The sequence below is a fragment of the Acomys minous genome (genome assembly GCF_964271855.1).
Source record: "Acomys minous genome assembly, chromosome: 3".
NCBI classification, from domain to species: Eukaryota; Metazoa; Chordata; class Mammalia; order Rodentia; family Muridae; genus Acomys; species Acomys minous.
Genome location: NC_140485.1, coordinates 84,509,100 through 84,536,907, shown reverse-complemented (window position 1 = coordinate 84,536,907; position 27,808 = coordinate 84,509,100). Strand labels below are relative to the sequence as shown.

The 27,808-nt window shown below is 52.0% G+C and overlaps 1 protein-coding gene across 1 annotated transcript; it reads right to left on the bottom strand.

Annotated features, from left to right (window-relative positions):
- Window positions 1–414: 414 nt before the first annotated feature.
- Window positions 415–27,808, bottom strand: LOC311593812 (cilia- and flagella-associated protein 337-like; the record flags this gene model as incomplete). The annotated part of the gene is given in 14 exon segments (XM_084775226.1): window positions 415–500; window positions 1,128–1,241; window positions 5,683–5,817; window positions 6,326–6,477; window positions 6,790–6,857; window positions 11,315–11,367; window positions 11,371–11,445; window positions 14,845–14,918; window positions 17,337–17,461; window positions 18,240–18,324; window positions 21,136–21,241; window positions 22,582–22,717; window positions 26,162–26,265; window positions 27,671–27,808. Coding segments are annotated over 14 exon segments (1,440 nt in total). The 3' UTR covers window positions 415–425.

Below are 27,808 nucleotides of genomic sequence, written 5' to 3'. Positions count from 1 at the left end.
GGTCTCACTTCTGAACGGGGGGAAACTGAGGCTTCCTTCCTTCTCATCCCTCACTGCCAGCACGGGGGCGGCAGAACAGCCAGAGAGGAGAATGCGCAGGCTTATGGCAACATCCCAAGAATTGTGGGCCAAGCTAGGGCACAGGACTGATGTGCAGCTGGCGCTGGGGGTGTGTGCAGTCAGGAGCCTGGCTTGGGCAGGACTAGGCCGGGTGCACGTGATTAAGGAGCACAGATAGCCAGCACCATCCCTGATGTATTCTGGCTCAGATCCCTCAAGCCCCTCAAACCCCTCAAACCCCAAATACGGTCCCCTCACACTGGGGAAGGAAATGCTGTGTTGACATTGGGATCCCAGGCTCCCTCAGTCCCAGGCTCCAGTAAGTTCTCAGTGACAAGAGGCTGACAGGTCTTCCTTGGGACCTTTCAGAATAAGCCAGGACAGCTCACAGCCACTGGAAGTCTGTCCTCAGGAGAGGACGCTCCTGGGTCTCTGGGCACCTTCGTGGATGTGCACATATAAACGTGGCAGACAAGCATATACACAGTAATAAAAAAAATCATATTAGTTCCGTCGGCAGAGTGCCTACCTAGCATGTGTGGACCCTGGGTGCGCTCCTCAGCGCTGCACAAACCAAGTGGCAAACACCTTTGATCCCAACACGTGAGAGCCGTGAGCAGGAGGAGCTAAAGCTCGGGGTCACCCTCAGCACTGAGAGAGGAAAGCCGCCCTGGTGCTAGGTGTCTTAGTTAGGCTTCCTGTTGCTGTGATAACACACTCTGGCCAAGGGTTTATGTCAGCTACGGTTCCACACCACAGCTAGGACGTGGGTCTTCAGAAACTATAAGAGGAATACCATAGTCAAGGGTCCAGGCCAGAGAGAGGACAGGCACAGGAGGAAGAGAGGAGCACAGACGGACCAACCCAATTTGCACCCCACTATAAAACACCATCCCAGGCAAAGAGAGAGCCTTCCAACAGTGGTTTCTAGAAAAGCCACTTCTCTCCCAGCCCCACCCCTACCCAGGACTTGGCCAACCTCTCTGAAACTCTGAAACTTCACCAGGCCCGGGGTACATCCACCCTGACCAGCCTGGCAGCCCATGGCCCTGCTGAGCACAGCTCACCTTCTCCACTGAAGCACTGGGGTGCAGCAGCATCTTCTTCCAGAGTTCTTCCTTTTCCTTCAGAGCATCTTTGTGAAGTGGTGGCTTGTGGGGTGTGTGAGCACTCAGAGGTTTCTAAAAATATAAAATAAAATTAAAATGGCCTCCCAGGTAACCACACAGCATCCTGTAGACCACAGAGATCAGAGGTGGGGCATAAGAAACAGCCAAAGAAACCCAACCCTGCAAAAAAGCCAGTGGGATATCTAGTTGGGCCTTAGAATACTCTGAGACTGGAGGATTTCCGTTCTAAGTGAGCAGCAGTTCTGCTTTATAGGGCAGAGACTCGAGTTGCCTTAGGGTGAACCCTTCCTCTGTCCTGGAGTGAAGCCAGAGGGGCCTAACACCCATTCTTCTCAAGCAGGCGTGCAGAGGCCTAAACTCATCAGTCAAAGATGGCCCAGTGTCTGACAGGAAAGTGTGTTGTTCACTTTACTGATTCTCCAAGCACCCAGAAGTGCCTGAATCTCCGAGCGCCATGACTTGTCAGCACATCTCAGCACGGTACATCTCATAGGGCGGTAAGGTCCATGCATCCCACAGGACAACTTACTTCGTCTCAGTGGACCCTGCAGGCGCCACACCTGGGACTGGGGAAGCTGGTGTCTCGTTCGAGCCTCAGGCCTCAGCTGAGGTCTGCAGAAGCAACCAGACTGCCTCCTCCATCCCTCTGCCCCTGCACTGTACGTAGCGTTGGGATAAAGTCATCACTCCCACAAGCCCAGGGTCAGTTACCCTCCTTCAGCCCTTGCTCCCATCCCGCATCCTAAAAACCAGAGCTGTCCATCAATCCTGGGCCTTCAGGCTTGGAGGTCAAGGCTGTCATCTCACTTCACCCTGTCCTTCTGTACTGCAGCTTAGGCTGGTCACAGGTGGCATCTGGGGCCCCCGACAGCTCGCCCCTGGGCCAGGGCCAGGAAGCCCATGGTCTATCGTTCCATTTAGGCTCTAGAATTCTGTGCCCTGTGGGTTCTATCCCTAAGCTTTCAACTCTTAGACCTGGACTGGGAGATGCTCTAGGAAGGGGCCATCCCCAGGCCTGAGTAAGCAAAGCGGGTCAGCCACAGTGGGATCAACCCCACCCTCACCTCAGCAACCTATTCCTGAAAACAGACCTTCCTGGGCTCTGTGTCACAAAACTGCAGCTACTGCTCTTTTTTAAGTGAATCAATTTCATAAAGCCCTCATTAGTGCAAAAATGTCACTTGGGAACTCAAGTTCCCAGAAGAGAGGGGAAAGCCACTGCTATGTTAAAGATTCTATGGCACTGGTTGACTACTTTAACTTCATGACTACAGACGGTTGGACTGTTACAGATCCAGACCAATTGGTCCTGAGCTGTCCTTAGTTCCCTTAACAGCCACTCACTGTCCACCTCTGGGTCTGACCTAGCACCCTTTCAACTCTGAGTAAAGTCTTTAAACTGTGTTGGCTTAGCAAACCAGTTTCCACTGGCTCTAAGGCTGAGGATAGCATCAGGTAACATCTGAGACCAACAACAGAGTTCCCTCTGCTTTACTGTCACTCACTACCTGCTGCTCCCATGAATATGTTTGGTTAAATGCCTCCATGTATGGCTTTCTTCTCATTCTGTGACTATAAAAGCTCACGTAACCACTTCAACATGAGAACGTGTAATTTGGGGCACCCTGAATCCATGTTCCCAGGCCACAGTTATTCATGTTTAGTTTCATATTCATGCTCATCTTCTTCCTCATGGAGTGAGAGTTGTGGTTTACATCAACACACTCATCGCTCTCTCTGGAGAAAAGAATCCATGGTAGAGAGAAGATGCTTGCCAAAGTACCTTTAGTCAGGACCAAAATAAGAGAGAAAAAGCCAAGCAGGGAGTGGGCTCCCAGCTCCTCCACGGAGAAGCGCTGAGGAGGCAAGATGGCTGTGCATTTGCTGCCTTCATCCTGCTCCAAGAGTAGCCTATGTGGGTACTCTAAACCGATACAGCCACTGAAGAGAGCTGGGTGTGTTTACCAACAAACATAAATGCTGCTTTGCAGCCATGAAGAGCCCTAAGGCAGCTCGACACTGGACAGTGATGCTAAAAGCCATATTAGAGGAAAGCTCCAGCTTTACACAGCCAAAGTCCACTCCTACGCAGAGAGCCAACCTATCTGCTGCCAGGCCTGACAAGAGGTGCCCCTGGGAGTGGACAGAAGCCTGCAGCCCTTTCTGTCCACATCGTTAGATGTATTCTCTGTGGCCAGCTATCCTGTCCATGCTGAGGCATCTCCTCAGCTGAGGGCACAGGCTGCGGTGCCCTTCCCATAAGAAACAGAATGCAGGGGGCTGGAGAGATGGCTCAGCGGTTAAGAGCACTGACTGCTCCCAGAGGTCCTGAGTTCAATTCCCAGCAACCACATGGTGGCTCACAACCATTTATGATGTGATCTGATGCCCTCTTCTGGCCTGTAGGTGCACATGCAGGCAGAGCATTGTATACATAATAATAAATAAATAAATCTTAAAAAAGAAAAAAGAAACAGAATGCAGCTTCCACAAGGAGGTACTTTATGGTAGCTGTCAGGGTGGGGACCTTGAGGGACACCCCACACTAGCATCTGTTTCCGTGCTAAGAGGACTGCCTGCCCAGAGCTGACCTAAGTGACGCAGCCCAAGGCAGGGATGCCTAGAGGGGTCAAAATCCAGTGACCAGAGCAGAGAGCTCAGTCAGATCCCATGCCAACCAGTCTGCAAGAGCACCTCATATCTAGATTTTGGTGACACCAGGACTACAAAGGCACTAACCATTTCCAGTGCGCCACGTGGGATGACTGCTACTTGAATGCCAACTTGGACACATGGAGAGGGCTGGATCTTGACACTGTCACTGTCGCTCCTTCCAACTGCTGAGGCCAGCCCTGCCCACCTACCTGCTTCAATATCTTGCTGTAGAGGACGGCACACAGGGCTGTGTTGTGAGTCGTCATCTTCCCTGTTTTCACGGGGCCCTGGGATTCCAAGTACCCTCTGAGGATCCCAATCTGTTGGGTGGGGAGAGACCCACAGTGACTAAAGCCTTGAGGAGAAACCTCCAATACTATCACATCCAAACATCTGTGGATGTGTACCCCCACGAGGCTCCTCAAAGACTCAGAATTCTGTATCTTCTCTTTTCCCTCTCCAAGGTCCCTATTCCCAGGACTGGGACTCCTGATCCCTCATGTCCCAATAACCCTGAGGCCCAAATCCATGGTCCTCTTGCCTTCTGAGGAGCTAAAGCCTTCCCGAGCTGTTTCCTTTATAACCGGCTTGGCAGACATGAGGATATTCTAAGGACACATTTATGTCTTCCCATCTGACTATGGGACTGTTGAACTGATGGGCCTCAGAGGAATGGGAATTTCCCAGGGGATCTCATGCTAGGAGGAGGAAAGGTGCCAGTCAGAGGGAAGACTTGTCTCCTGGAAAGAGATTCCACAAAGTTCTACCAAATCTTCAGACCATCTTACGGGATGAGACTGGGCTACAGAGAGCATTGGGTTAATGGTGGGTATGCCCAGCACTTGCCTGGGGCTGTTTAGATACTGGCCCTCTAAGTAGCTCTTGGATCTCACTTCAAGATGCCATAAATCTCCTTTTTCTGTTTTCCACCGATAACTTGGCTCTTTTAACTGGCTTGCTGAGGACCTGACTCAAGGCACAGATTGTGACCCACAAATTCAGTAACACCCTCAGGAAGCCTTCTGTAACCAGTCCAGTCCCATGCAAAGGAGACCTCCTGTGCCATGAACCCTGACAACCCAACACTGTCACATGACCTTGCATGTTCTACTAAATTAACCTTACCTTAGTAAATATACTTTTACATCCCAACAAAGCTGGGGGTTAAATGCTGTCATAGCCCCACCCAGATAGCCTACACAATTCCCAGAATGAGTGGAAATGAACTTCAAAGGTCTAATTAAGTTTTTAAAAATACTAACAGCCAGTCCAACACAAAGCAAGTAGTAAGCACCTACCTGCTATCTCTCCACAACCCTGCTGCAAAGGGGAGAGCCAGCCATGTGCACAGGATGACACCTGTGACCCTTGACAGAGCAGCCAAGCCACTCTGAGGCTCAGTACATGGCCTCAGTAAAGCTCTCTAGACAGAACATCCTGTCTCTTGTCCACTGGGCTCTCATGAGGTACCAGGCCACACCTTGGCTCTAGCCAGTCCTCCCCTCTTTCCATCCTCAACGTCAGGCTGACCCAAGGGCACCAGGCAGGTCATAGCTCACAAGCACTCTTCCTGACAGTTTTCTCCAGGGCCTGCCTGCCTTCCTGAAGTTCACAATTACAACTGATGGGGCCAAAGGAGCATGGAGAAATGACAGGAGTGTCCAAAGGGCGCTTGAGTGGGGATGGAATAGGGGCAGCAGGGTAGAGAAGAGGACGAGCTGGGATCCAGAATCCACTCTCAAGGAAGCGCAAAAGCCAGAGCCTCATGGACTCCAGGGCCAGGCCAGCACAGGACAGACCCTGCTAGCTGCGCCTAACTCCCAGGACAGCCACTCACGTTGTAGGTGCTACAGATGAGGGTGTTGTCCTTGTGTATGTAGGCACTGGTTATGGGGCAGTTGCCCAGAGGAAAGAGCTTCCCACCGATGGATTGGAGGCACACATATTCCTGCAGGTCCCACACTCGAATGTTCTGTAGGGGATAGGCAATAGGCAGAAGGGTCTGCAGATGCAGCCAGCACCGTAAGCCCTGGGGATGCCCCTGCAAGCAAGGCCACCCATGTATAATGTGTCTGCTGTTGCCACAGCCCAGCCTAGAGAAACTAAACTAATGCCCAGATGATCCAGGTTCTCAGTGAGTGGGGAAGAACAGAGCCTCATCCCTGGTGTCCTAAGCACCTCTGTACTACCTGCTCTCCTAAGCTCAGCAAGCTAAAGCAAAGACAACAGGCAGCCCATACCCTGCCTCCCGTCTTCACTTGCTCCCCCCACCCCGACTCTAGGCTAGTTCTAGACTCTACCAGAGCATCTGCCTGTGTGTCTTTGACAAAGCCTGAGACCAGGGCCAGGAAAGCTCCTCTATGACACAGACTCCTCCCCATACTGGCTGAGATACATTACCACCCATGGTGAGTGTCTTTTCCCAGGGAACAGAGCTGGATGTATGGGAGACAGAAGCACACGCTTCATGAGGGTGACACCTTGTCCATGGAAATGCTGATCAGGATGCTGGTGTTGTAGCTGTTCATGAGAAGGTGCGTCACTGATGTCTGATGTCCTTTCATCATCCACACAGGCTTTTTTGCGACCAGGGGGTTCCACAGGCGGATGTGGGGGTCATAGCCACCAGTTGCTGAAGCCAAGAAATGAGTATCAGCTACCAGGGTCTACACTGGGACCTTCATCCAGGGCCAGGCCGGGGCTCCAGCCAGAGTCGTCATGCTGGGGAAGGCCACTGTGACCTATCGCTGTCCCTCTTGTCCTTTCCTCTCTATCTCTGTCTCTGACAGGGCCTGAGTCACACCACACCTCCCAGTGAGTAGATCACAGGAATCCAGACAGAGGCCAGGAGCTACAGAGCCCTGTCCTCAGATCTGACAACCCCGGGCTGCTGCATCCCACCCCATCCCCAACTCTGCTTCTGGGGAGCACAAAGATTACTTACCCAAAAAGCTCCTGTCTGGACAGAATTCAAAGCAAAGAATTCCTTTTCTTAAAGTCAGTGATGGTAACCTAGGATATAAAATCAAGGGGTGGGGGTACATGCAGGGCTAAGATCAGCAGCCTGGGCCTGGGAAAGGGGGGAGCTAGGTCCTTGGTGGGGAAGGAGTCACTATCTCTCTATCCATGAAGAAGAGCGGCCTAAGACCTGCCCAGTTACACACACACACACACACACACACACACACACACACACACACACACAGTACCCAAAGTATAGCCCAGCACTACTGGTGAAGTAGCAGATGCTAAAATAGGTAGCTCATGGGGAGGTACCCACTCTTTAGAAAGAAAAAGCCTCCAAACATGAGCAAGTCTTTCCACTTGTAAAATGTTTTTGTGTTGTTCCAAGAACAAAATTTAACATGATATTACATCTACCCTCTATCATCCCCAGGCAGGTATCCTCCAAGCCATGGCACAAATAAAAAATACATAAAAATAATAATTTTAAAAAGCAGCCCACGGCCACCAACACTGCGCCCTCACTCTGTACTGGCTGATGTCACAGGTCACCCATGCTCACACATGCAGTCCTGGCCCTGATGAGATGAGAACACTAAGAGCAAGAGCAAGGGTGCACAACAGTCACACACCTGCAGAGGGAAGAGGGTTCTGCTGCCAGGGCCTGGTGGGCACAAGAGGAAATGGCTCAAGACACCCAGGAATGAGAAAGAGAAGGAAGGGCTAGACAGGGCTCAAAGGTCCAAGAGACCCTAACAGGATCCCAGGGCCGTCAGCTCCCCCACACAGGCCACTGGATTTTCTTGAAGTTGACCGGACTGATAGCCAGGCCAACTCTTCCTTATCACCTTCACGCCATACCATGGCTACTCTAGAGCCCCATAACTTCCATAGCAGCCTCCCAGCTGTTTCTTTTTTCTTTTTTTTAAATTAATTTATTTATTGTATATGAGTGCTTTATCTGCAGAAGTGGGTGTCAGATCACATTATAAATGGTTGTGGGCCACCATGCGGTTGCTAGGAATTGAACTCAGGGCCTTTGGAAGAACAGGCGGTGCTCTTAACCACTAAGCCATCTCTCCAGCCCCTCCCAGCTGTTTAGTAACCTCCAGTCTTGCTTCAAAATTCCAAGAACTCATCTATTCCACCCACTGGTAAGCCAGAGATGTGGGCCAGTGAGATGGCTTAGTAGGTAAAAGCCCTTGCTGCCAAGCCTAATGTCCCAGGGTTCAACTCCTGGGACCCAAACCTCATGGTGGGAGAGAACCGACTCCCAAAAGTGGTCCTCTGACCTCCACAAGAGTGCAGTGCTATGTGTCACCATCCCTATAGTAGGTACATGTTTGGTATGGTTTGTTTTGGTTTGGTTTTAAACAAAAGATAGATGCCTCCCTCTATGTGTTTATGTGCAGAGAAATTTTCTAGAACAACAGTCACCAAGATAGCATAGAAGGAATTGCTTCAGACTGAATCACTCATCTGTGCGACAGGCACCCACTGGTTCCTGCTCCCTGCCAGGACTCAAGAGTCACTGTGCTCCCTGCCTTACAGTCCTGTCTCCTGGAGCAATGCACAGGAGCAAGGAAATGGATGGAGCCAGGAGGGACGGTGGCCAACCATGAGGAAGCCTGTAGGGGAAGCAATGGAGAAAACGGAGTGAGTCACTTTAGATAGCCTCTCTACAGAGCGTGATGGGAGGCAGGAACCTGCAGGGGGGATGACCAAGGGGAGCATTATAGGGAGAGCCCGGCTTCAGACTGAGGCCGCAGTAAGTCCAAGGTTATAGGGCTGGCAGAAGTGGTCAGAGGCAAGGTAGGCGGGGCCTGGACTATGAAGGGTTTGTGGAGGGCCCCAGCTGGAGATGTGTGGATGGTTGTGTATAGGGACAACAGACAGAGAGAACCTAGTGAGCAGTGACAACGTCTTCAGGATGGCGGTGGTGGAAGAAGTAAGGGAAAAAGGAGGGGAGGCAGTGTGGGTCAGTTCACGCACTCCACACTAGCTCCTACAAGCCCAAACCCTGACCCTCTATCAGCTCCACTTCTGCCTTCAATCACCTGAAGAGCTCAGGTAAGACCAACTACAGGGAAGCTGGCCCCTCAGGGCCCTGGGAAGCTGAGGTTGACTCCACAGGGTCAGGTTCAGCTACTTCAAGTCTCACTACAATGGTTATTCCCCCAAAAGGCCAAGTGCCAGAGACCAACAGGCAGCCAATACTGCCACCTCCTGTCCTCAGGTGGTACTGCACTCCACCTCCACTCTTGGCTAACTCCAGGTCACCATCATGCGTAGCCTGAATGAACTATTGTGATAGTTTCCTCCCTGGTGTCCCCACCTCTTCCTGGTCCTTGGGCTTGAAGACATACATTAGACCCACCATCCCTCTGCTCAGAACCATCTGATTCCAAAGAATTAGAACAAGACATTCTGGGGACTTGGGGAAATATTAACTTAGACTAGTTCCCAGGTGATAATAAGGAATTATAGTTTTTTATGCTCTTATGTATATATTTGAGATTTTTAAAATAAAAATGTTAATTAAGAAAACAACAGGTGGTGGTAGCACATGCCTTTAATTCCAGCACTCAGGAGGCAGAAGTAGGTACAACTCTGAGTTCAAGGCCAGCCTGGTCTACAGAGTAAGTTTCAGGATAGCCAGGACTACACAGAGAAACTCATCTCAGAAGGAGGAGGAGGACACACGGAACAGTAACGCATGCCTTTAATCTCAGAGCTCAGGAAGCAGGCAGATCTCTGTAAATTAGAGGCTAGCCTGGTCTACATAGGGAGCTCCAGTCAGGGCTATACAGTGAGACCATGTCTCTAAAATAAAATTTAAAAAATTATAAGAAAGAAAGGAGATAAAGCAAGAGAAAGTGTGGGCTTTATCTCAGTGATGGAGTACTTGCCTAGCAAGCACAAGACTTTGGGTCTGGTCCCCTAGCACAAGGGAAAAACAAAACACAAGAGGCAGATATGGTGGCTCATGCCTATAATCCCAGCACTCAGATGACAGAAGCAGGAAGATGGCAAGTTCAAGGCCAGCCTGAACGACACAGCAAGGCTCTTTCAAAATCCAAACAAAAATATGGAGAAAGAGAAAGAAAGAAAGAAAAGAAAGGAAGAATGGACGGCACAAACACAGCAGGGACAGAGAATCAGAAGGCATGAGGCAGCGGGCGGTGGGGGGAGGGGGTTCAACTCTGGGCCTGCAAGTCTAGAATGGAAAGATGAGCAGCTGAGAAAAGGAAGGCAGCAGGACCAGCCTCCAGGGGCCACGGTGAGGTGACCCTGCCATCAAATGCAATACAATTAAAATCTCTAGAATGAAGGAAACATGTTTGAACCATCTCTAAGAATACATGTGTGTGCTTGGGAGGGGTCTCTTTCTGCATCATGGCTTGCTGTGGACAGAGAAGATGTGCCTTTTGCTAGCCTACCTGACTTATTCTGAGGGTGGTAGTTCTGTGGTTTGGTTTCACACTGTGGATCAACATATGCCACCCAAAGTGTTATCAGCTCAGAGAATCCCTGAGGTAAAGGAGGTGGGCACTGGCTTCACCCCACAGGTGAGAAAACCGAGGCCCCCAGGGGGAAGCCACTGGCTTTCACTACTTCAGTCAGAAGTGTATACTGAGCCTAGCACAGGCCTGTAATCCTAGCCTTGCAGGGTGGAGGTAGGAGGATCAGAAGTTCGAGACCAGCTTGGGTTACATGAGGTCCTGTCTCAATGTTCCCTTCAAAAAAGAAAGAGAGAGAAAAGACGAGACATGCCTTTTGTGTACCTCCTTAACATATGCTGGAGTTGATTTAGTTTTTGTTGTTTGTTTTTAACACGTTGGTAGGTAAAACAGGAGGACTGGTGCTGGCCAGGTGGGTCAGTGGGTAGAATATTTTCTACACAAGTGTGAGGACGTGAGTTTGGATTCCCGGAAGCCAGGGAAAGTTGGGAATTGTAGTCCGCCTCTGTAATGCAGTATTTCTACAGCAAGCAAGAACCTTCAGGGTCTCACAGGCCAGCCAGTCTGGTGGACACAGTCATTATGAACAAAGAGGCCTTGTCTCAAACAGTGGAGGTGAGGACCAACGGCCAAGGTTGTCCTCTGGCCTCCACATGTGCACTAGGGCATGCATTTCCTCCCCCCACCCACAGCCTCAGACACAAGAGAGAGACAGAGACAGAGAGACAGAGACAGAGACAGAGACAGAGAGACAGAGACAGAGACAGAGGAAAGAGGCCTGTTATCCTTTTGCCACTGATAGAAATTTCAGAATGATGATTAAACAGAAAGCAGAGCCCATGTGTTAGGTCCCACCTCACTGTCAGCCTATGGGATACAAGTTGCTTCTGGGACCCAGTACAAGCCTCAGGAAAGCACCCTGCTGACATACACCAACCCAGAAGCAAGTGCTCTCTCAGTAGGGCTCTCTGCATGTGGCAGAGGGAAGCCAGATCTGTCCAGGGATCAGCTGCTGTCCCCCTCCCTGTGTCAGCTGCTCCTTACCTGGGTTTCTCAACATCTTTAGCTGGCAGCATTGTCAACACCAAGGAAGATCTCTAAATGGCTGAACATGAGACCACCCCACTCAGCTGGGGGATGAACTTGACCTGCTGACACCAATTGGGGTGCAGACCCTGGGGGAGAGAATGGCTGTAGCAGGTGACCTCCCAGGGACAGTCTCCTTCCATATCCTGCCCCTGGGACATGGCCAGGGCCACCACCGGATGGGACTGGTGTTGGGGAGGGGAGGGGATGGTCTAATGTATTTTGATGCTAATTACTGTTTGTTGTCTCTGCGACCCACCTTTTAATTAATAAAAAGCCATCCCACCTGGGCAGGGCAGAGGAGCTAGAGGTGCGGCTAAGGGTCCCAAGAAGGAGAGAGAGGAATCCTAGGAAGAAGAAGAAAAGACCAGGAGAGAGACCTGAGGGGAGAGCAGTAGGAGGCCGCCGTGGGTTAGATGGAGGAGACGCACATGGCCGGTGTGGATGGAGATCTGGCCCAGATGAAGAACATTAGCACGTATTTGGGATAATGGATGGGAGGTAGCTGGACAGAAGTTATTAGAAGCAGATGGCATGGGATTGGGGCAGAGATCCCATACCTGCCCCACTATGGGAAGTAGTTTAGAGGATTAATGTCTGCCCTGCCCCAGGTTAACTAAAGCTATTTTAAAACATAACCAGTGTCAATGTCTTCATTGATCACAGCCGGGCCTACTAGTAATACAGATAATTTAAAAACAATAGACCGGCCCTTGCCTTAGAGACCACAGCTTGGACAAAGCCATGTGCCCCTTAGTCCTAACCAGGTCCCATGACCAAGGAGTCTAGGCCATGCCTGTCTCAAAAACTGCCTAAAAGCCCCAAGCCTACCATCATCTGGACTCCTGTTCTCTAAGAGTCGCTTAGATTTAGAACAGCCATTCGTTCTCCCAGGGTCTGCACCCCAATTGGTGTCAGCAGGTCAAATACATCTCCCAGCTGAATAAGGTGGTCTCATGTTCAGCCATCGAGAGATCTTCCTTGGTGTTGACAATGCTGCCAGCTAAAGATGTTGAGAAACCCAGGTAAGGAGCAGCTGACACAGGGAGGGGGACAGCAGCTGATCCCTGGACAGATCTGGCTTCCCTCTGCCACAACGACTGGGCTCATGATAATACCATTCTTTCTTCAAAACAGGAAGAGTGAAGTCAGGGGTGCCTGGGCCCCAGTCTGCTATCTACTGGCTGCCTCCGCTACAGGAGCCTGCATTCCTGGGCCCACTACCCTGCTCTGCACTCAGGGCAGAGAAGGCAGGTTGGGCCAGGCTCCGACTGCCCTCTGTGCTGGCAAGAGTTCATCAACTTGACACCAACTAGAGTCATGCGGGGAGAGGGAGCCTCTGTTGACAATCTGCCTCCATCAGACTAGACGATCTGCCTCCATCAGACTAGACTGCAGGTGTTTCTACGGTCATTTTCTAGATGAATGATTGATGTGAGAGGTCCATGTCACTGTGGGCGGGGCCAGGCCTGGGTGGGTGGCCCTGAGCTGTAGAAGGAAGCAAGCCAGGAAGCAGCACTCCTCCGTGGTTCCCGCCTCAGCTCCTGCTTGAGTTCTTGTCCTGACTTCCCTCAGTGACAGACTGTGATGGTGTCATGTAAGCCAAAGAAACCCTTTCCTCCTCCAAATTGCCTTTGCTCAATGTTTCATCACAGCAACAGAGGGCGAAGTACCACATCCACACTCTGGCCCCGGATAGCAATACTGCTTAGCCTCCCAGTCTGGAGATTTCCCTCCCCAGGACAAACAAAGAGAATGAAGACCAGGGAAGGGGTGAATCAAAAAGACTATCAAATATAGCTGGGTGGTGGTGGTGAACACCTTTAATCCCAGCACTGGAGAGGCAGAGGCAAGCGGATCTCTGTGAGTTCGAGGCCAGCCTGGTCTACAGAGTGGGCTCCAGGACAGCCAAGGCTACACAGAGAAACCCTGTCTCGGGGGAAAGAAAAAAAAAAGACTACCAAATATTCATACAGCACCTTATACGTGGAAATCACTGGGTTGGGTCTATGTCACTACTTCCTCTAATGCCTGTCAAAATAACAGTACCGAGGCCAAGGCACTGAATGAGCCCTGGGGATGCTTAGTAACTTCAAGGGCAGCTTCTCCCAAATGAAAAAAACCTCAGATGAAAAGAGGGGAGGAGCCAAGCACGGTGGTGCATGCGGCAATCCCAGCACTTGGGAGATAGAGGAACATGAACCCCAGTCTCAAAAAGAAAAAAGGGGTAGGGGGTATAGTGTGGGTATAGCCTCCTGTGAGGTCATGTGCCTGTTCCTAAGGAGTCCAACTCAGATCTGCCCTGAGAGCCTCATTCCTGCATTTGTTCCTCAAACGTACCAGGAGTCACGAGGCCCTGGGTGGCCTGACTCAGGAACTGGAGACAGAACATAGAGCACAAGCCACCAGGCCCCTGTCCCTGAGGCGCTGTCGCTGTGGTGAGCATCACAGGGCAAGAACAATCAAAGTCAGGACCCATAATCTGTTCTGGGGACAGAGCTACCAGCAGAGGCAGCAGCAGGGCATTAGGACCTGAAGTACAGAGACAGCAGAGAGCTGAGCAGACCTCTGCAAGCCTGGGGTGAGAGGGGACCTGGGGAGCTCTGGGGCAAGCCAAGGAGAACAGCGGTAGACAGGGGTGCCTGCCTGCCTGGCGTGCACAAAGCCCTGGGTTCAATCCCCAGCACATAAGTGTGGCACATGACTGTAATACAGCACTGGGAAGGTGGAGGCAAAAAGATCAGAAACTCAGTCACCCTTGGAAACACGGCAAGTTCAAAGCTAGCCTGGAATCCATGAGACTCCAAGTCCGGTGCCGGAGGGAAGGGGTTGACAATGGAATAAGGTGGGGGCTTGATAGGCTTGTGTTTGATGCTGTAGTTAAAGACCTAAGATTGTCTTAAGTAGGACACAAAGCCTCTGGGATGACATGACTATATTCTAAGGCAGATTTCCTCTAGTTGAACTGAGCAAGCACTGCATGGAGAGGGAGAGAGGGTAGGGAGGTCAAACAGAAAGCCAGCAGCTGTTCAGAATAAAGGTGACATTGTCACTGCCTGGAGGGAGCCAAGAAGGCAGTGAGAGACACAGGGCTGGCCCTGGGACACACCTGTGCCCTAGAGCCATGTGGATGGGATGTAACAGTTCCTGCACTCTGCTCTTCGACCCTAAGCCCCCAGACAGAGGCTGAGCCTAGAACATACATCCATTTGGAGCATTTATTTTATTATTTTTTTTTAAGATTTATTTATTATTATGTATACAGAGCTCTGCCTGCATGTACATCTGCAGGCCAGAAGAGGGCATCAGATCACATTAAGGATGGCTGTGAGCTACCATGTGGCTGCTGGGAATTGAACTCATGACCTCTGGAAGAGCAGTCAGTCAGTGCTCTTAACCACTGAGCCATCTCTCCAGCCCCTGGAGTATTTATTTTTGAGTAGAGCAGGCACATGGATAATTACAGGCTAAAGAAAGACACAACTTACCTTCATTCGGAAGCTTTTATACAGCGGGGACCTCTCACTTAAGAGTCTCTGCAAGGGAACATTGGTCCATTGATCTGACAGGGAAACAACCAGAATGCTCATTAGCACCCTCTCCTCTGGCAGCTTAGATGACATCTTCCCTGATGTGTGTCTCCCATGCTTTTCCAGAACACCAGCCAGCCAGGCCGCCACTCCTTGGATCCTCGTGTGACACCTGTTTCCCTGCTGTCCCGCATGACCCTGCAAGGCCACAATGGCTTCCAGGGGCCACGCACTCCCAGGTTCTGCCATCTGAACAAGATGGCTCCCCATTAGTGCATTCCAAAGGATGGAGCTCACTAGTCCCAACAAGTACAAGGCTCACATATGTATCATGAGCGAGCAAGCCATATATGCCAGGCACCCCACCCACCAACTGCCCTGACCTTGTGAAACCACCCAAGCTACTGCTGATGAACCCCTGGGAGAGCAAACTGATACAGATGGATGAGTCGGTGGCTCCAGGGGACACTTGTAGGCTCAGGAGCTGTTCAAGAAAGTAGGTCAGAAATGCTGGTCTCAGGAAAGCAACCCCCAGGGAAAATACTGGTGGGGCGAGGGGTCTGTACAGAGGTAAGAGGAAGCTTACTAAAAAGAAAAGTCCCCAGGCTGGGCAGAGAGCTCAGTCTGTAAGGTGCTGGCTACACAAAGCCGGAGATTCAACCTCAACCCCAGAGCCTGTGAAAAGCACACTTGTCCCCAGAGCTAGAGAGGTGGAGACAGGAGGATGCCTGAAGTTTGGTGAACTCCAGGTCCTACGAAGAGACCCTGCCTCAAAACACAAGGTGGACAGTTCCTAAGTAAGGATGCCTGTGGTTAGCCTCTGGCCTCCACACATTTGCATACACAAGCATTAGTATCCAGAATACATGTGTACACACATGGACACACACAGAAGCAGCCCTGAGTCAGACGGGATGCTGCTTGTGGCTGCTACCCTGGAAGCTGTGCACAGCAAGGCCTACTGCCCCTCTCTCCCACTAGGCTATGGGGTCCTGGCAGGCACGTCCGTGTGCCTAACGTCATTCCATGCATCCTATAGCAGAGGCTAAACGTTAAGCATGGCTGTCCCCATGTGAATAAGGAGCCTGAGGCACAGAAAGGCTTTGCCTTAGCTTTGCTCATCCCCTCTGGCATCTCACCACATTCCCTTAGTAGGTGGCCCAGGAGGACTCACACCCGACACTCTAGCTTAACCCTGCCTTGTTCCGTTCACATCCATCACAGCGACGACCACAGTCCCTCCCAGGGTAGCACAAACATGACCAGGGACTGACAGAGCAAAGACTAAGTAGAGCGCTAGCTGGGAGTGAGCTCAGTGCGACAAAGCTTGTCTGACACATAGAAGGCTGTGGGTTCAATCCTCAGCACGCATGCGTGCTCCCTCCCTCCCTCCCTCCCTCCCTCCCTCCCTCCCCCCTCTCTCTCTTACATACACACACACACACACACACACACACACACACACACACACACAAAATGTGAAAAACAGGTCACTAGTACTTGCTCCTTCCCTTCTTTAACAGGGACCTTGCCAAGGCCTGAGGACCCAACAAGGGCTGCTCTGGTGTCCTGGATGGAAGGGAGGTCAGTTTCCTGGAGGAAGGGCCCCAGAGTCCTGGCCTTCTAGACTGGCTAGAGGCCCAGCACCACACCTAAGGTTCCATCCTGGTGTAATCCAGCTCCAATGAGTCTCGCAGGCAGCCCCAGGCCCATGACCTCTGTTGACCTTGCACCCTTTGGCAAAGAAGCTCCAAAGACTTCTTTAGTCAATTTAGGACACATCCGAGCAACTAGTGAGAATTGGGTACTCTGCGCACGCTGCTTGCCTTTTGATCTCAGTCGCCACTCCCCAGCCCCAGGGTGTGTGCAAGTGGCTTTAGCTCACTAACCCACTTAATGGGCAGTAACAAGCCACTCAGTCCTCCTGGGTGGAGACCACAGGAGACGATGCAGCAAGAGTCTGCATACAGCTGCGTGCTGATGTTTGTTCATGCTGCTGCAGAGCCAGGTGGTCCCCCAGGCTCCGCCACAGCCCACCGGCCTTGCCAGCCTACTTCCACCCATTCAAAGATAGCTCACAACCAGGAAGACCCAGGGCCTCTCTCAGCCATCAGACGGGCCCACTATCTTAGGCCTCAGAAGATAGGAGACTCATCCCAGGGTCCCAGCCGAGCATTTCATTCTCCCAGAGGTGAGGAGGGTCGGCATCCCTCAGTCAGTCCTCACCTGCAAAAGACTGTCCCTCAGCTCAGACCCTCTGACCTTCTCCTATCACTGCTGCACCATCTCCCTGCCCTAATAAGCAGGGGCCCTCTGAGCACTGAGGAGCCTCATCAGAGATGCAGAGCAGGGAAACACGGAGGCAAGAATGTCTCAGAGACCGGGGCCAACTTAGCACCCATGTCTACCCACTCCTCAGGCCTCTGCCCATCCCCATGCCTCCTAGCTACCCCATTTGGAGGTCCGGGGAAGGATGAGTGGGTTGAACAGTCCACCAGCCACATTGTCAGAGGTGAAGATGACGACGTTGCCCTTGGTGTCACCGAAGCAGAACACTCCTTTGTGATAGTCGGACCTGGGAAGAGATGAGGATAGAGCGTGCTCGGTTACAGGAGAGAGGAGATGGAGCTCTACAGAAGGGGGTTGTCCTTTAATCAGAACAACCAAGAGCGCCTCCCTGTGAGCGTGGAGACTGTGCCAGGGCACCGGGGTTCCACAGGGAAACAAAGTGAACTTTCTGCAGACCTACTTTCTGCTTTCCCAAGCTCATAAAGGAGGCCCTTACCACACTGGCATCCTTGCCAGAACCTCCTGGGAGGTCCTGATGACATGCTGACCCCTTGCCAACTGACCTCCCTGCTCCTCGCTGCCCACTGATACTACTGATATTATCATTGTGTCAATCCTTCCTGCATGGAGTTTCTTGGCTGCTTGAGGCTTTTAGGTTATTGACCCCCGCACTGCAGAGCCTTCTGCCTTAGTGACCCAGGGCCCTGTGTACCTTAGGGACAGTTCCAACAGATTCCAGCCTTGCTCTGGGCCTCTGTCCAGCTGCCAAGCATACCCTAGTCACCACTGAACCAAAATTCAGGTTCCATTTCAATCACTTTACTTCCCAAAGACCTCAGTGTAGCAGGGCAAGCCTCTGCTAACACTTGGTGGCTGATGGGGTGAGAAAAGAAAGCAGGGGAGGGGGAGGGGACGGAGTGACTGTGTAAACCCAGGGAAAGAAGCATCAAGGGGCAATATGGCACTGAGCTCAGAACCATCTCTCCTAGGTGCCTCTCTAGGGTCCCAGCCCCTTTCCCAGCGATGTGGTAGGTGCCACTCTAGCCATCTCCTGTGAGACTTACCAATAGTCCATGGCATTGACACAGCTATCCAGGTCAGTAAAGGTGAAGGCCCGGACACATTTGTGTTTACTGACATCAAAGAACTCTGGGAAGGAGAGAAGAGAGGGGCATACAGAGCGAAGAGCCATGTCCTAGGCCTGCGAGCTTTCTAGATGTGGCAAGCACCTCCCAGCACTCCCTGCCAACTCTCTGTCCATGTAGGCCACTCCACTCCACCTCACCATCACCACCCGTCACCACAGCAACCAAGGGTAGCAGATCCAGAACAGCCATTCACGAAGCCAAGATCCAGCTGCAAACTACCCTCTGATCCCCACTGTAGCCAGAACGAAGCCCCAGTGCAGACCTCAGCCTGTAAAGTCCTATAGGATCAGACCCTCCACAGCCCAGCATATCTTCTATACCTGAACACCACCTCCGTGCCTCCCCCTACCTGGCCTGCAGCCCCCATCCAGCCACCAGGCTCTAATCGTGCCAGCTTTAAGCTCTAGAGATACATCAACCTCATCCACTTCTGGGTCCCACCACCCCCTGCTCTGCCCACCTTGAATATCCCCAGAACCCTCCCAGATCAGCTCCATGACCACTTCTTAGAAAGGCCTCCTCTTCACTAGGCCCACTGGCATTCTCCCACCTGGCTGCCTGCCTATCAGTCCCCCTCACCACCTTTATCTCTGCCTTAAGTCCATGTCTGTTGCATTTGGATACAGGGGCTTGCCTGGCTTGGCCTGGCCTGGCCTGAGAGCTGTGTGAGAGCACGGAGCATGTCTGCATGGCACCTGTGGGATCCTCGGCATCTAACACAGCACCCAGGGCTCTGCTTTGCTGAGTGACTGTGGCCGTGATACACAGATGAAGGAACAAGGGCCGAGCCCTGGGTAATGTGGGTAGCAGGCAACTTCTGGCCCCCATGGCTTCTGCTAGTCTGTCCCTGTGTGAGCCCCTTTGGGTGTTTAGAGCAGACAGAGACAGCCACCTCTCCTCCCCATCACTCACTGCCCCTCATCGGGGTGAGAGCTTGGAAGCCCAAAGCCTATCAGAGACCAGGTAAATTCACAACAAACAGATGTATATGAGAAAGGGATTGTACAGTGGTTTTGTGTAGGTTCACTACATCCCTCATTGTCTGATACCAGCCTGCCTGACATTGATCTTCTGAAAACATTATTTTCATCTTGCCCAAAAGCCTTCCATGAGGCCCTGACACACAGCTGCTACTGACTAAACCTCACCACTTTGGAAGCCTGGCACCTTCTGGCAGCCTCAGCCTCAATTCAGTTGGCATAATGAGGCTAAGGAGCAGCCTCCCATGTTTGAGTAACAGGCCCTCAAGTGTCTGCTTCCTACAGGCCCAGCCACCCCAGAAGGGATATGGGTCACAGAGCAGGGCTAGTTGGGCTGAGCCACAGAGGTCAAGGCCCACAATGGTGCCCTTCCACCCTTGCCCCTGGCCTTGACCAAACTCTCTGAGCAGACCACAGCAGTTCAGTCAGCAGAACTCAATGGCGTGAGAAGCCAGGGCCAGGCTGAGGGCGATGGGACAGACCAGCAGGAATCATGGGTAGCAACAAGCTCCTAAACTGCTCAAGCCCTTGCTTATGATCGGCTGCCTCACAGTCTGTCCTCTTGATAAGGACAGAGTTGGCTAAAGTACCCAGTGTATGCCAAGCACCTCACCCATCCAATCACTAACCTACACTCAGGAGAGATCAGAGCATTACCTTGTTTTCCCTCTGGGTAGCTTAAGGCCCTTCAAAATAAAGTAACTGCACAAAGCCACACATGTACTGAGTAGCAGGACCAGGGCGGAAACCTGGGCACTGGCTGTTACAGCTGCTCTCCATCCCATTTAGCTGGGTACACACATGAATGTCCTCTCCAGCACAGAGAAGAAGGCAGATACCAAAGACTCACGCTTACAAATATCCGACCACCTTATGAAGGGGCCTGACAGGAAGAGGCACTTGTCTTGTGCAATTTTTGTTTTTGTTTTTGTTTTTGGAGACAGGGTTTCTCTGTGTAGTCTTGGCTATCCTGGACTCACTTTGTAGACCAGGCTGGCCTCGAACTCACAGTGATCCACCTGCCTCTGCCTCCCGACTGCTGGGATTAAAGGCATGCGCCACCACACCCAGCTTTCAATATTTTTTTTAAGAGGCACCTGATTTGGACTACGTGATTACGGAAAGGTCTCTGAGGAACTAACGCTTGTAATGAATCAAAGGAAAAGTAGAAGGGGTGGGGAGGTGCGTGGGGAGTAAGACACAGCACACACACTGACCCACAGTGCCCAACAGAAAGGGCAAGAGAAGGTCATGGTAGCCTTGGCGTGGCATGACAGGAGGAAGGTCTGGTCCAGGGAAAACAATGGGCAGCAGGGGCCTGACCGTCTTGGCCTCGTGGGCCACACCAAGGACCTCCCTCCATCCGTGCTTTGTAGGGGCAGGGAGTATAAAGGTTTTCTGCAAACAGACATTTCAAAAGCCTATTTGTATCTATGGGGATCTTCAGGGGAGATGCGCTAAGCAAGAGGAGGCTGCAGTGCTGCTCCAGTGAGAGCAGAAGGTGGCCTGGGCTGGAGGCAGCAGCCAGAAAAGGTGGGAATCAAACAGAGAGGCTGGCATGGGCTGGGCTTTAGAATGTGAACTGTTCGGTGTGTGAAGACATTCAGCACTCACTGAGCACACCGGCCTATAAAGCAGTCACCAACACAGTGGGCCAACACCAGACCCTCTTACAGCAACACTCAGAGGCCCCACTGACTGCAGCCTCTCTATCCAACAGCATTCCCAGAGGACTCCCATTCGTGCTCGCGGTCGCTCAGCCAACAGGGTCTGTCCCAAGTGCACAGCTCGCTAGAAGCCGTGGGCAGGCCTGGAGAGCCCCGGGGACTCACCTATCTTTAGCCCAGTCGAGGCAACTGCAATGAGGTTCATGTTGTGCAGATATACCATGTCGACAACCCACATCTTCTGGTGGAGGAACTGCTGGGGCTGGGTAAGCTGGCAGAAGAAGAACAGAGGAGGCTCGGGCCACGGAAAGTTGCTAGCAGAGTGCAGAGAGGCACAGGGATCTTTCCTGCCACACAAGATCCTGGAGCAAGCACAGCCCTGGCATGGAGCCTTAATGCCAGCACTAGCAACAGGGCCCTGGCTAAACTCCTCCAGGCTGTCCCCTCATCTGTAAAATGGGCCCAGCAGTCACCCATCTTCATGGTCCCAGTGACTTAAGGCCAAGCCCACCTCCCAAGCCTCCCACTTGCCTGACAGCAAGCCCCCAATGGGCATTCACCAATGGTGCTGGAAGGCCCACCCTTGCCAACATCCAACCCTAAATCAGCTCCTCCAGGAAGACCCTCCAGGACTCTCAAGACTTCCCACGAAGGCTTCCTCAGCCTCCTTAGGGCCACAGAGGTAACATATAGCAGCCACGGCCAGGAGATCAGTCGACTAACATGTCCTTCCACGCACATGTGGAGAAAAGGAAGACAAGAGTATGCCAGAAACCACAGGCTCGGGAGTGCACATGTGAACACGCACACGTGCATGCGTGTACACGTGAAAGAGTAATGAAGCCTCCACAGACCTTACCCTCCTGCAGGTCTCTCCTCCTACAAAGGCTGGCCCCTGCTGCAAGCGTAAAGCAAGTATGGCCACATATAAAGTCCCTCACAGTGTTGACAGTGCTCTGCATACGCCCTGGAAAGCAGGGCTTTCCTTATTGGCTGCAGGCTCCTCCACTAGCCTGGCAGTGTCAAGTGCACAGCAGATTTGCCTGGATGCCTCGTTCCTTACTGCATTAGGCCATGAGGCGATAGCGGAAATGCCTTGATGATGTTGGCTTATACTCCTCTGTCCTCACTGAACGCCTCAGCCTGCTCAAGCATGCCCTGGGCCCCATACCATTAAGTGCCCCACAGCCCAGGTAGGGGCTACTACTCCAAGCCTCCTTGGGCAGACATCTCGGCCAGCATCCCACAGCTGGTGTGTGGTATAGGTAGGGAGTTGGACCCCAGAGCCCAGACACCATGACTTTCTGCCTGGTCCAGATAAAGGTTTCAATCAGCTGGACTTAGGGACAGAGGGGTATGTCAGGGCAAGGAGAGACGGTGGGCACTGGCACAGAGGCTGGAGGCTAACACTCATTGAGATGGGGACTCCAGGGACACGCTCCTTGGCTGAACTGCTTTGGAGGCGCCTAGCAGATGACAAGTGTGAGGGTCCCATGGCCAAGTCGCAATCGTGACTTCAGGGCCTGGCTGCCGGGATAATGAGTGCCAAGGGCAAGTCTCCTCAGGGTGCCACAGCAGAGGCGCCACCAACCCCAAGAGTGCCCCACTCACCCGAAAGAGGCTCATCATTGAAAAGGTCTCAGACCAGAACTGCAGTTTCCCATCCTTGGTGACAGTCAGGAAACACCCCAACTTTTTAAACCGTTGGGTTAAAAATGCCACTTTCACAACCTCGCTCCCATGGCGCCTGTAGATGGCAAGAAACATGCAGACATGACTGAGAAAAGAAGTGTCTGCATGAACCAAGAGGTCAGCCAGAGGGGACAGCTACACACATGTGCTCACACACACAGACACACACACACACACACACACACACACAGACACACACACACACACATACACACACACAGACACACACACACAGACACACACACACAGAGACACACAGACACACACAAACACACACACACACAGAGACACACAGACACACACACACACAGACACACACATACACACACACACAGACACACACACACACACACACACACACACCACCAAGAAACTGAAGGTAGCTCCAAGGGACATTGGACTCTGCCCCTTCTCCAAATGGACTTCAACTGGATCAAAAAAGGCCAAGCACGCGTCAGCGCTCCCGGCCAGGGATTGCAAGGCCAGCTCTCTGGCTCGGAGGGCTCCCAGTCCTCCATGTCATCTGCCCAGCTTGGATCACGGCAGGGCAAGGCAGGATACATCACCTGCATCCCACTCAGGCCTAGCTAGCTGGAACTAAGCCCCAGTGCTTTCATCTCTCCTCCGGGGCCCTTCCCAAAGCTTGAACACAGGCGTGAGCTGACTGAGGCTAAGGGGGAAGCCATGCCACTGGGAAACACAACTCCAGTTCGTGTCTCACTGCAGTTCCAAGAAGGACGGGCAGGGCCGCGCGTTCTAGCTGTAGATCCCCGTCTCCTGCCATTGGCCTACTTCTCTGCACTGAGAGTTACCACGATTCTCAGCTGTCTCTCTCTAGCACTTCAAGTCTGCCCCTTCCATCAAGACCAAAGACTGTGAGGAACAGAGAGGTGAGCCCGAAGCTAACACAGCCATGGGAATGGCGTCTCAGGGAGGTCTGTTTCCTCACCCATGTGTGGCCACGCCTCTCCCTTTCTGGACAGGGAAGGGATCAAAGAGGGTGGTGTGCTGGGTGTGCGCTCAGCCCAGATTCAGTAATGGTAAGCTGACTTTTAAGAGTCACTCACTCATAAAATTAACTAAACTTTGCTTGGCTATTCGGGCTACTTTCTCCATCAAATCCAAGCTCCCTCTGGGTTTGTAGGCTGTAGAAATAAATTAGAGCAAATAAAAGAAGTGTCCTGGCATTTTATTTACTTATTTATTTATTTATTTATTTAGGTCCCAGATTTTAAACATTCTTGAGCTCTGATGAAACAGAAAGACGGGTGGAGGAAGTTACATCCAGCCAAGAATTCATGTCAAAATTACAGTTATAAAAACTCTCATTATTCATATTTAATTAGCTACTCTTCAATTAACTCCCAACCACAATTTCTCTTTACCAGCCACTCTTCTATGATCTCCATTAAGCACCCTCTCCACTAAAGCTCCAGTCAGCCAGAGGGGGAGACAACCTCCAGATCTCACTCTTCTACAACCTGCACTAAGGTGTGGCTCTCTAAGGGGCCCGCCCACCCGGGCCCGCCCTCCCTCAGCCCGCTCTGACAGGCCGCAGACTCACCAAACTGTGCTCCACAGGTGCTGGCACCCTAGCCACACAACCCAGGCTGCTGGTGCTCCACCCCAGGGTGGTTCCAGGAAAAGAGAAGGAGTCTCTCAGGCAGCCGAGCTCAAGAGCCTTGGCTGATGAGGGCCAAGCACTAAGCCAGTGGTTCTCAACCTGTGGGTCGGGACCCATTGGGGGTTATGGGTCAAATGACCTTTTCATAGGGGCCACATATCAGGTGTTTACATTACAACCCAAAGCAGTAGCAAAGTTACTCTTTTTTTTATTTTATTTTATTTTTATTTTTTTGGTTTTTTGAGACAGGGTTTCTCTGTGTAGCCTTGGCTGTCCTGGACTCGCTTTATAGACCAGGCTGGCCTCGAACTCACAGCGATCCTCCTGCCTCTGCCTCCCAAGTGCTGGGATAAAAGGCGTGCGCCACCACGCCCGGCTGCAAAGTTACTCTTATGAAGAAGCAACAAACGTAGTGGGGGATGGGGAGTCACCACAGCATGAGGAACTGCATTAAAGGGTCACAGCGTTAGGAAAGTTGAGAACCACTGCAAGCCAACAAACCACCCCTGGTCCCTAGGGTGTTAGGGGAGGACTGCCAGCGGGGGAGACAGGGCCACAGCATAGAAAGGAAAAGGCTGATAAAATGCGAGACGTGCCATTCCAAAGCGTGGCGCTTTGCACCATTACATATTTTTTTCAGCTGAAGGTGTTTGAGCAGCAGTTTGTTTGGGACATAAGATCCAAGTGGGAGGGATTGTTTTGTTTTGTTTTTTTTCTTTTTCTTTTCTGAAACAGGGTGTCCTGTATACCAGGCTGGTCTCCAACTCATCCTGCAGCTGAAGGGGACCCTGAACTTTTGATCCTCCTGCCTCTACCACCTGAGTGCTGGGGTTCCAGGCACGCACCACCACCTTACTTCTGAAAAGCCAAGGGCACAGAGAGGACTGGGGATGGGCAAGCTGGCCACATCTCCTCCAGTTACTACACCTCCCCTGCCGTGCCCTCATTTCCCAGGGAAAATGGGGGATTTAGATCCGTTAGAGGAGGGCGTGGCTGGGACGTGTAAAGCTCAGGATTTGATCCCACCACTGCGTAAAACCGGATCATACCTAGACTCCAAGCACGTGGGCAGCAGAGGGAGGAGGATCAGTTCAGCCTACTTGTCAGATTAGGGGCCAGCCCCAGCCCTTGAGATGCACATCGTCTCAAAAGTTAAATAAGCAATTTCCCCATAACTTTCCATTCTTCCTCAAACCTAGCACGCAACCACTCAGGATTTATAGCCTCTGTGTTTTCACTTCCCTAGGAGGGATCCCACGAAAACTTAAAGCTTGTATCAGATAAGTCTGTTTGCTCTTCTCTTGTGGGTCATCAGCTACAGAAGCTCTTCAAGGCCAAACTTCAGTGGACACCGTGGTGGGGGCGGAAGGGAGGGGGAGGGGAGCAGCAGAGTGAATAGCTGCTCAGGCAGAGCCAAGGCCACCCTCTCCAAAGGGTCAGCAAGGCCCTCACAGCCTGGCCGGGGAGTCTATGAGTAGCTTCTTCTCAGGAGAATCCAAGCTGCACACGTGTGAGCCATCTGTAGTTCTGGGGAGGAAATTGCCAGCTTCGCTCAGACTGGCCCCATCAAGGGAAACGGGAGAAACAGCGCAGTGTGCAGAAGAGGCGGGGACAAGCATGCAGAACAGCCCCGCCCCTTCCTGTCTCTTTGCCTAGGCAAACCATCAGGCTCCTCTGTGACTAGGGGACAAGCTACCCACCTTCTTTCTCGTCATGATCACCCATAGCTTGTGAAGGACAAACTGAAGGGACAACAGGCCACCCAGCACCTTGGTTGGGCTAGCAGAGAGGCTTGTGGTCTGCGGAGGGGGCTCCCTGCAGGACTGGCGCCTGCACTTTTCCATCACACCCCAGCTGCAGGGAAGAGGCTCTTACAGGGGGATGATGGTCATGGGAAGGTGGAAGCGCAGGCGGTACTGGCTCTTCCTCATCTTCTCCTTGCCCTGGAACTCACGAATCATATAGTCCACGTACTTCTGCTGCCTCGGAAAGACAAAGCGAGGGGAAGAAGACGTTGGCGGTGGTCTTGATGTTTGCCTTTGAGGACCCAAGCCTTGTACAGTGTTTTCCCTTAAATCTCTACAGTGCAGGTGGCTCTGAAGGCTGTCCTCTGAGCACTCACTAGGGACGTAGCCAAGCAAGGGGCTTGTGCTTGAATCTCAAATATGCCAAGCATAATGTATAACACTAAGCAGCCCTCGGGCACAGGCACACTACCTAGACACCCATGGAAAGCTCCTGGTCACCTCTGCTTCGCACACAGGGCAATCCAACTGAAGCACCATGTCTGATGTGTCTAAGTCCATCACCAAGTTAACAGTAGGGAGGTCCACAGCTATGAAGGTACACCTATCCTGCAACTCTGGGCTCCAGTGGCCAGCCTCAGGAAAACATGGCCAAGGCGCAAACATTTGAAGCCATAACAGGAAATAGGAACGGGGAATGTTGACAGATCTTAGTCCCAGCTACCCAGAAGGATCACCTGAGTCCAAGAGTTCAAGACCCACATGGACAACATCTCATCTCAGTGAGAAAGGAAGGGATGGAGGGAAGGTGAGGAGGGAACTCAATGGCAGAACACTTGCTTAGTGTGCACAAGGCCCTGAGTTCCACCCCTAGCACCACAAAAAGAAGAGCTGGTAAAAATCATTGTGCAGATGGACAGAGAATGCTGGGAACATTATGTCTAAACCATGAGGAGGTGTTCATTGCAGTTACCCCACAGACTGGTAACGCACACTCCCTGGGTTCAAATACGGGCTCAGCAGGTAGCCAGTTCTGTAACACTGAAACAAAGTTCCTAATGGCTCTGAGCCTAAATTTCCCATCCACCATCCCTTCTGGATCCTGTGAGTCGCCAAGAGGGGAATACACAAAGTGCTGGGCATGGTGCCTCATCGTCCTCTTTATGACATCAGTCTCCCTGACCAGGCTCTGCACGTTTCTGTAGGCTTAATGCCATATGCTCTGTTGAATGCATTGTTGCTATGTTATGAAGACCTGACAGTTCTGGATTCAACAGCCATAAGCTTGCCTGTCCCTGGTGACAAGAAAGGGCCATGATACTGTCATGGTACAGATGCAGATCCCTCACCCTGGATGGGAGGCTAGCTAGCTGTACCTCGGATGTGAAGAGTGAATGCCAGACACGGAGGTCTCGACATGGGGGGCCAATGAGCCCACCTCACAGAATCCTCAAGGGAGACCCCTCAGACGCCAAGCTTCCCTTCACCTGGCAAGTACCCCAACTGGTACCAGGGTCCAGATGGACTTTCTGATACTTGCCGCCTCCCATCTCTAAGCCTCTGCCTGCTCCGCTGAGACATCCAGGCTGGACCATCTAGCTTCTCCTAGCCTCCTGTGGCAGCAGGGCCCCCTCCTTACCCAGGTGACAAAGCCACTGCAGTCGAAGTCCACCTTCAAGAAGAGCACCTCGAGCATCTCCTCCGTCATGTTGCTCAGCACCCTCATCATGACCCTGACGAACCCTGCCTTGTTCAGGGCTTTGAGAGAGAAAGACAT